The sequence below is a fragment of the Melanotaenia boesemani genome, chromosome 1 (genome assembly GCF_017639745.1).
Source record: "Melanotaenia boesemani isolate fMelBoe1 chromosome 1, fMelBoe1.pri, whole genome shotgun sequence".
In the NCBI taxonomy this organism is placed as follows: Eukaryota; Metazoa; Chordata; class Actinopteri; order Atheriniformes; family Melanotaeniidae; genus Melanotaenia; species Melanotaenia boesemani.
The window spans coordinates 12,771,945-12,780,579 of NC_055682.1; the positions used below are offsets into that span (position 1 = coordinate 12,771,945).

Genomic DNA, 8,635 nt, shown 5'->3' on the forward strand with positions numbered 1-8,635 from the left:
CGTGACCTGACATGTAAGCTATACCTAAAACAAAGTGTGTTTCCTGATGACAGAGTCACTCACAAAGAGCAGGATGCAAAACCCATGCGTCGCCTTCTCCCTCTCCCCGTACTCCCCTTGTTTAATTAGTCATGAGAAATCCATTCGTTGTCATGGTGTAGTCAGCCAGAAGGTGCCGGGGGCAACTTTATGGGAAAGACATTTTCTAATTATTTGCTCTCTTCAGAGATGAGGTGTGCATTAAGGGGATTGCCTGTAAAACACAATGGGACCACTGAATGTTCATCCAACCATAAACCCGGCAGATTAATGCATCTGATTGTTGCTATGATGACTTGCTGTACACCAGTCCCTTCTGAAAACACCATTTTCATGTCTGAAACCAACTCCTCATATGTGTACATATATATATATATATATATATATATATATATATATATATATATATATATATATATATATACATATATATATACACTATATATATATATACATATATATACACTATATATGCATTGTTAATTGGATCGATTTACATGTATGCTCTTTATTCCTTTGATTTTTCTTCTTTTTTTTTAACTGGATGAGAAGGGATTCAGGTGGATTAATAGTTTTAGTGCTTTTGGGAGCATATTCAACACATGCACTGTGCATGTGTTCTTAATGCCCATGCTCCCTGTAATAAACTAATTAGCTAAATTTGGACACTTTTGGGACAATAGGGTTTGACACTAGATGCTCTGAAATGTAATAAAAGGGAAAGCAGATGTAGATTAAAAAATAAATCAATGAAATAATGGTGACTGAATTCCATTTATCTGTGCTGGTCCTGTGATGTCACACATCAACACAACAAATCCAGAACTAAGTTTGATCTATGAAACATTGCATTATTACTTTACTACACAAACTATAAAAATTATCCATTTTCAGTAATTTTAATGGGTTTGTTCACAATGATCAAACTAAAAAACACCCAGTATAATCCAGTCCAAACTGGGCGATAAAGAGAATTCTGCTTCTGAAACTTTAATCATGACTGCATTTACATGATAAAATTAATGAAGGTCCTGTTGGAGATTTAATCCAGCACAGCATTAAACAACAAAAACAGTTTGATGACAAAAGCTGAATGTTAAGAAGTATAATTTATTGGACAATGTACAGTACATTTCATAGACATTGTGTCTTTTATATTCAGGCACTATTGAACATTCACATTAACACACAGGACATCTGGGTTGCTATGGGTACCACACTGCCTGTCAAAAAATATTCACAACTGATTCGCTAAAAATAAAGCTATCCAGTTAGATTATTTTCTTTTTTACATTTACATTTGTTCATATTACACATTGTTCTGTTGATGCGGATGGACGTCTTTGTGTTGCCACTACAGAGCAGGGTGAAACCCCACCAGTGGAGCAGAAGCATTTCCGCACACTGTGTCAAAGCATCCTAGTTTGTGCGAAAAGGATTCTGTTAGACTGATGGGGGGCAGGCATGTAGTCAAAGTCTGGATCTTCACAGAAAATAACAACCTTTTGTTTTTTGCTTCCTTTTTTTTCTTTTTTACTTGGTAAGGGACTTCACCATCTCCAGTTCCTCTACAGGTTTCCACTGCTGATTGATGGTGACAAGCTGCAGTAAAAAAGCAGGGATAAAAATGAGCCTTCAGTTGGCCTACTTTCAAGTGTTAACATGAATATCTACATGGAGGCTGTGGCAATATGTGTAGAAATGTAATTTCACGTCACAGCTGACAAGTGTAACGAAAAATAATTCGTCTGAAGTGACTCAGCAAATTGTAGTTGCTAGGTAGATGACTGTGCATGAATTCAAGGGGCGATGATCTTAAATACAAACATAACATTGTTAAGCAGTTTAAATAAAGTTAGAAATTACCTTTTGAGGTTTTGTTGGGTCCACTCTTTCCCATGGTTCTGGGTTTCTGCTCTTGTTTAAACTACAAGCAGTAAATTAAAATGTTATATTGTTGTAATTTTTAAGAAAGAGAAAAAGTCCTTTTTTAAACAAAACAGAAAAAAAAACAAACCAGCAACACTCACATAACATCAGGTTTAGTAAACAGAAAGTAGATAGAAGCAGTGGTGGCACCAGTTGCAGCAAAAGCCATGAATCCTATCAGGGGGATCAGCTGGAATACACAAATACATAAATATTTTATGACATCTCACATATACTACAAAACAATTTTTGCAAGACAATAATAAGAACACTCAGACAACTTACCTCCTTCCTCTTTCTCAACATCTGGAAAAATCCACCCATCTTTTAAAAATTTCAAACACCGGATGACAAAAATAACTTGGTTTCCCTCTAAAGAATTCACCCACCACGGGGCCTGAGCATCCAATTGCAGGATAAAAGATGAGAACTTCAGCAGGCAGCTGTGATACTGCTCACCTGTTACAGAGAAGTCCCCAGACTAACGCAATGCTGCGCAGTGCCTGCGAGGCTGATGTAGCCTGGATGAGAGATCATACGAGGTGAAAGGCACGTAGACAAATGCAGCTTCCTGCACTAAAATGCACTACTGAAAGTCAACACATCCATTTAAAGATGATAAATTCATTTTCTCGCTGTGTAGCACCCTCCTGTGGCCAGAATCCAAAACTGAAAGTAAGTTGAAAAAATAAATAAATAAATACAAGTAAAGGAATCAGGAGATGAATTTCACAGATTTTTATTTCAAGTCTAAATTTGCATAATGATAAAGTAACAGACAGCAATGCATAATCATCTAGGAGGTGTTTGGTATGTGTGGATCTGCTGGGCGGTGAGAGAAGGACTCATTTTGCTGAGGGAACGCAGGAAATGTGTGCGTTCGATTGCTGAAGCCTCCATGTTTTCATCCAGCAGTGCCAAGAGAGCAGCCTGGAAAATAAAAACATTTTCAGGTATTTATCCTCTATAAATTGTTCTTTTATCTCTCGATGTAAGAAAATAAAAACCTTTGAGTTAGCTTACCTCTTTACACAGATTTTCCAGGTCAGCTCCAGAATAAAGTTCAGTGTTTGCAGCCAGCTCCTCCAAACATACGTCAACACCGATGGGCATAGACTTTGTGCACACCTTGAGGATGGCGAGTCGAGCCTTGACACACAAAATGATGTGCATGAGGTTAGTTTAGTCTAAGATACATGGATGCAAATGGCATTATTTATTATCTTTTAAATCCCTCCTGGAAATCCTACAGTTTTCTTGTACATTCTATACATAACACTTTTTTCAGATAATTTACCTGTTGATCAGGCGGTGGGACATAAATGATGTGGTCGAGCCTGCCAGGCCTGAGGAGGGCACTGTCTAAACAGTCAGGCCTGTTTGTGGCAGCTACAACCATCACGTCTTTGTTACATACTTCCTGGCAGTCCAACTGTAAAAGAGCAAAAACAGCTTAACATATGGCCTCATGCTGATCAGATGTGTTGTGCTCACTTGCACAACTTCCCACCTCCTCCTGCGCGTGACCCTCCTGTACTCCCTCTGCTAGGAGGATCTTCTCTGGTCCTCTCCTCTCCAGCGTTTTCAGCCCAATCCCATCCATCTCATTCAAGAGCACAGACAGTAGACGTGTCTGCACGCTGTTAGGTGTCTGACTGTTCGACCGCGAGCCGATTAGCGAGTCAATCTCATCAAGGAACAAGATGCAGGGAGCGCAGGCTCGGGCCTGGCGAAACAGCTGTGTGGGCACACACAGGTGCAGTGGGTTATAGATGTAAAAGACAGGAAGGTACAAACATTACTGTGTGCATGTTTCAGGAAGTACCTGCGTTAAAGCCTTCTCTGAGTCCCCAACAAAGGGAGAGTAGAGGTCAGCTCCACTCACAGACAGGAAGGTACAGTGGGAGGAAGTGGCTGCAGCTTTAACGAGCGTTGTCTTTGCGCATCCTGGAGGTCCGTAGAGAAGCACACCACGGGGCCGACACAGTCCCAGACGAACAAAGGCCTCAGGATATCTCATTGGCCACTCAATACTCTTTGATGTGAAGACACAACGAAGGACAGATGGAGGGGAAATAAAGATCTTAAAATAAGTCATCCAGTCCTTGTACAGTCAAAGAATTAGTTAAATACAGCCTCAGCTGAACAACCATATATCATATGTAAATCTGTAAACTCATTTGACCAAATCCCACAATCCAATATCTTTATAACCAGCTTTAGCACCATTAATGATATAATTGTTTTCTGAATATTAATTACATCATTGTTTCAGTTCATTGAGGTTTGTGGGCTTTTATTTATACACAGCTCTCTTAAGGTCCGACTGAAGAATTTGACTTTGACTAGTCTATTATAGATTTGCTGCTGTGCTTGGGATCATTGAGTTGTTAGAAAACTGTTTTTCTTACATTTGACTCAAGATTACTTTGGCCTATAGAGGAATTTACTCCGAACTCTGTGACTCCAATTTGGCCAGATCCTGTGGCTGCAGAACAAACCAAAAACCAAATCCACCACTGAGCTTGACAGTTGATATGGGATGTTTTGTTGTGTATGGTTTTCACTAAATGTGGTGGCTGTGCATTTTGGCCAGACATCTTTCCTTTTAGTTTATTCAAAGATGATTGCTCCAGAAGTCATTTGGTTTATTTAGATATGGCTTTGCAAACCTAAGCTGTGGCCTCCTTTTATCCATCTATCTCTCTATAACCCTATCCAGACTGATGTGAAACACCAGTTGCATCTTTAAATCACTATCTTTCCCATTTTTTATGTCTGTATTTATCTTTAATTTAAATGAAACAATATAATATCAGACGACTTTGATGCATCATTTCAGCTCTTCTTTTGGCTACCTGTTGTAGTTTGATTTTGATTTCATCCAGGCCTCCGATGTGATCCCAAAGCACAGGGGAGAGCTCTGTCTTGCCCAAGCTGCTCCTCAGGCAGGAGGGGCGCACCAACTTTAAGGCTTCCTGGAAGTGCTTCAAATTCACCACCTGCTCTCCTGAACCCTGCACACAAAAATGTCAAGAAAGCACAAGAATATATTCATAAATTTGTGTTATTTAAACAAAAGTTGCCTATCATCTTATACCACCAATATAAAAAGAAGTAATGTTTAAAAACAGACAAAATGCTGAAATGCTGATTTTTTATTTTTTTTGGAAAAGTAGATGCTTATTTCAAATTTGATGTGAGAATAACCTTTTTCCAAAACACAGGATGGGGAAGTTTGGCTGCTTCGAGTACTGCTTTGAGAATAATAATAATAAAAATCAATATTGAATGGCTGTGATGTTCAGGCAGATATCTGTTTAAAACAAACAACTCTATAGTGGGAATAACTGCACGGCCTCGGGAACAGAAAAAAAAAAAAACACTGACCAAAAACACAAGTTCATATCCACATGTAAGTTATGTTTCTTAAAAGCTAATTCAAATATATCACCATAAGGCCAGGGTTGAATCTAATAGAATAAGACAGATCTTTAGATCAACTTGTTTAGTAAAGATGTATCATTGATACAAACTTATGCGTCCACGTGGTTATTTTTCTTTTTTTTTTTGTAGCATTCCTTACTGTTTTGACTGCAACAGCTCTGTTGCTTTCAGTCTGTTATAAATAATCTAACTCCCATATTAGTTAATTGTTATAGTTTGACATTTTTACTAGAAATATGAAGCTTTAAGTAATTGGTTGAGATTAGTCCTTTTTTTCATATGAATGTGCAAAAAAAACAGCTAGGCAACCTGGGCTGAGTCATAAAGTTGACTGTCACTGTGATAGCACTAAGAGAGATATCAGTTGTCTGGAATTGATAGGCCAGATACCCAGAAAAAAACATGATATGCTGGACCTGTTTCATATTATAAACCCTTAATAAAGAACTTGTACAGCACAACACAACTCCCACACAAATACTAAGGTTAAACAACAACTCAAGACACATTTGTGCCCTGTAAACTACAATCCAATCTGATCTGACATTTACATCTATGATGCGTCACTGAAACTGTTTCAATGTCAGGGATTAGCCTCGGTGTGAGCTGCTGCTGTATTTACCTTTGTGTTTTCCCGTATAGCATGCATGGCAGCCTCCCTGCACAGGGCGCTAAGGTCTGCTCCTACATAACCGGTAGTTCTTCGTGCAAGCTCTGCCATGTCCACAGTGGGACACACAGGCATTCTCTCACACAGAACAGACAATATGGCCTTCCTCTGCTGCATGGTGGGCGCACCGATGATGACCTGAAGAACAGGCATACTCAGAGTCTCAAAGGTCTATTTATTAATTTACTGATCAAAAACCTGCATCAAGCATCTACATAAAGACAAGGATGAGAAACACTGGATGGCACGTTACACTGTACCTCTCTATCAAATCTTCCAGGCCTGCGCAGTGCTGAGTCTAAGCTGTCTGGCCTGTTGGTGGCTCCAACGATGAGGAAGCGATCTGACTGATTCATCCCATCCATTAGTGTGAGAAGCTGAGCCACCAGCCTGTTCTCAGGAGCAGATGAGCCAGTTCTCCTTGGAAAGAGCGAGTCCAGTTCATCCAAGAACAGCACACATGGACCCTCTTCTGCTGAAGACCGAGCCCGCTCAAACACAGCCCGCAACATCTCCTCGCTCTCACCTGGCCGGGATCCTACCACCTGAAATTATAATTCAGGATTATTTAGCCTTTATCTAAATCTGCACTCTATACATAGTGTGCACCAAAGAGAGACCTACATAGTGCACTCTATGATCACATCTCTGATGGGAGGGATTAAGACGTGAGGAGAAGAGATGAGCAAAAGAACTGAATGTGTGTAAACTGGATTGAATGCATGAAATGGTATCACGAAAATTTTGTACCTCAGGCCCTCTGACAACCACCAGACTGGCTCCCACCTCCCTAACCACCCTGTGGACCAACAGGGTCTTGCCCACTCCTGGAGGCCCCACCAGGAGCACACCCCTGGGACAGGATACCCCAAGAGAGCTCAGGGTGTTTGGATAAAGCAAAGGTAGCTGCAGCATCTCTCTCAGGGATGTACTCACCTACAATATATGAGAAAGTAAGGGACCAACGAAGGTGTTACACAGTTAAAATAAACATTGCAGGTTAATATCGGTGAGGTCATTACAGTGAGTTTAAGCTGACCTCCTCCAGTCCTCCCAGTTGCACAGAGTGCTGGTCCTGTAGCTGACTTGTGTAATGCCGTACTGTCTGGATGCCTGCTATCTCCATGCCAGTTTTTGAGGTGATAAATCCAGCACTGATAGAATCTGGATTGATGCCATCAATAACAACATATTTGATCTCCATGTCAAAATCCTCCAGGTTTATCACAAACCCCTTATGAACATATACACCCTTGAGCATGTCTTTGACAAGCTCGTGAACAAGAGACGGGGGTGTATGTTTCTTAAAGTAAATACTCTGGACTACCACAGTTACTTTAACACCTTTCACTTTGGGACATGTCACAGGTGTGAGCTGGCCCGGGTCCAGGTCCAGGTGGGTGGGGAGCTGAGAGATTAGACTGGGAGTGAAACATTTCAGATCCATCTGTAGAAAGCCCTCTGCCAAGTCAGGTCGGGGCCAGGCGGTGCACAGACAGCTTCCCCCGGGAACAGAGACCAGTAGAGGTGAGCCCAGCCTCAGACCCATTGTGGCCATCAAGCCCGGACCTAGTCTGCATCTCTGAGAGCCCTGGTCTGAGGCATCCACTAAAAGAAGCTTCAAGGGCTTCATTGCCCATCAACCGTGTCCGGATACACTAGCAGTCAAAAACTGAGAGATACAAGGGGAGCTAAGAACCTCCAGAACTTCAGCTGCAGCGAAAAGTTTAGCTAGGCTATATGCTACTAGCACATTTTTTTTTAGAAATAATTAACTAAAAAATAAAAATAAAAACAAACAAAAAATCAATTAGCTGCGACCATTACTGTTGATAAAATATGCAATATACTGACATACTAGATAACGACTGACACCATTCAGTGGCGGAAATTCTCAAGTTATAGCGTTGATGTCGGCACCTAAACGGCCAATGTTTGGAAATTCATGTGGCGTCAGTCGAAAACAAGATGGCCAACAAAAATGTTTCCTGCGTGAGACAACGAAAAGTTTCCAGATAGCACCATCGCTAAGAGCAGAATGATAAAATGTATTGAATTAAATTAAATTAAATTAAATTAAATTAAATTAAATTAAATTAAATTAAACGTCCCCACTATGTGTGGTAGTCTTATTTGATATTGCCCTATTTTATTCATTTATTTTTTTATCCATTTTTTTTACACATGAATATAGCTGTAATAATAAACTGAGAAGAACCCTCATAAATGCTTTAAGCAGGAGTGTTTGAGGCACATATGATCAAATCGGCCTCTCAAAAACAAAAGATGGAAAGTGAGGAAATAGTTATTGTCGTCCAACATTTCTTTCAAAGTTAAATATTTTTCCTGACTCTCTGGCGCCACCGTGAGTGCGGAAATGAATGAGTCTAAAAATTAAAGCTCATTTCAATTTTTATTTTGTTTTAAATCTGTTTAATGAAAAAAGTGAGATACTATAGTAACATTTTTAATGCGTATCTGTCCTTTAAAAATATGAAGAAAAAAGTAGTGAGTTGTATTCTTGGCTTCTGATTTGTTAATCCAGCCTTT

The 8,635-nt window shown here is 39.9% G+C and overlaps 2 protein-coding genes across 3 annotated transcripts; both read right to left on the reverse strand.

Annotated features, from left to right (window-relative positions):
- Positions 1 to 1,129: 1,129 nt before the first annotated feature.
- On the reverse strand, positions 1,130 to 2,601 carry c1h15orf48 (chromosome 1 C15orf48 homolog). The gene is made up of 4 exons (XM_041992134.1): positions 2,254 to 2,601; positions 2,070 to 2,158; positions 1,906 to 1,966; positions 1,130 to 1,641 (listed from the first exon to the last, which is right to left on the reverse strand). The coding sequence occupies exons 1-4, from the start codon at positions 2,290 to 2,292 to the stop codon at positions 1,573 to 1,575; spliced, it is 258 nt and encodes an 85-aa protein (XP_041848068.1). The 5' UTR covers positions 2,293 to 2,601; the 3' UTR covers positions 1,130 to 1,572.
- Positions 2,602 to 2,691: 90 nt separating this feature from the next.
- spata5l1 (spermatogenesis associated 5-like 1) lies at positions 2,692 to 8,037 on the reverse strand. 2 transcript variants are annotated; one of them, XM_041992114.1, is made up of 10 exons: positions 7,125 to 8,037; positions 6,836 to 7,021; positions 6,346 to 6,630; positions 6,038 to 6,223; positions 4,827 to 4,985; positions 3,794 to 4,003; positions 3,479 to 3,706; positions 3,266 to 3,400; positions 2,992 to 3,117; positions 2,692 to 2,898 (listed from the first exon to the last, which is right to left on the reverse strand). In XM_041992114.1, the coding sequence occupies exons 1-10, from the start codon at positions 7,716 to 7,718 to the stop codon at positions 2,761 to 2,763; spliced, it is 2,247 nt and encodes a 748-aa protein (XP_041848048.1). In that variant the 5' UTR covers positions 7,719 to 8,037; the 3' UTR covers positions 2,692 to 2,760. The 2 variants fall into 2 exon arrangements, with proteins under 2 accessions (XP_041848048.1, XP_041848056.1); XM_041992122.1 differs by lacking the exon at positions 6,836 to 7,021.
- Between the last annotated feature and the right edge of the window lie 598 nt (positions 8,038 to 8,635).

Bases quoted from the DNA above. Each gene is read 5' to 3' on its own strand.
- spata5l1 (XM_041992114.1), bottom strand. From the start codon at position 7,718: ATGAAGCCCTTGAAGCTTCTTTTAGTGGATGCCTCAGACCAGGGCTCT. The intron at 6,224-6,345 runs GTACAGTGTAAC...CCTGTTCTTCAG, and splicing joins CTGGAAGATTTGATAGAGAG to GTCATCATCGGTGCGCCCAC. The intron at 3,401-3,478 runs GTGGGAAGTTGT...GCTCTTTTACAG, and splicing joins AGGGTCACGCGCAGGAGGAG to TTGGACTGCCAGGAAGTATG.
- c1h15orf48 (XM_041992134.1), bottom strand. From the start codon at position 2,292: ATGGGTGGATTTTTCCAGATGTTGAGAAAGAGGAAGGAG. The intron at 2,159-2,253 runs GTAAGTTGTCTG...TGTGTATTCCAG, and splicing joins TGTTGAGAAAGAGGAAGGAG to CTGATCCCCCTGATAGGATT. The intron at 1,967-2,069 runs GTGAGTGTTGCT...TACTGCTTGTAG, and splicing joins TTTACTAAACCTGATGTTAT to TTTAAACAAGAGCAGAAACC.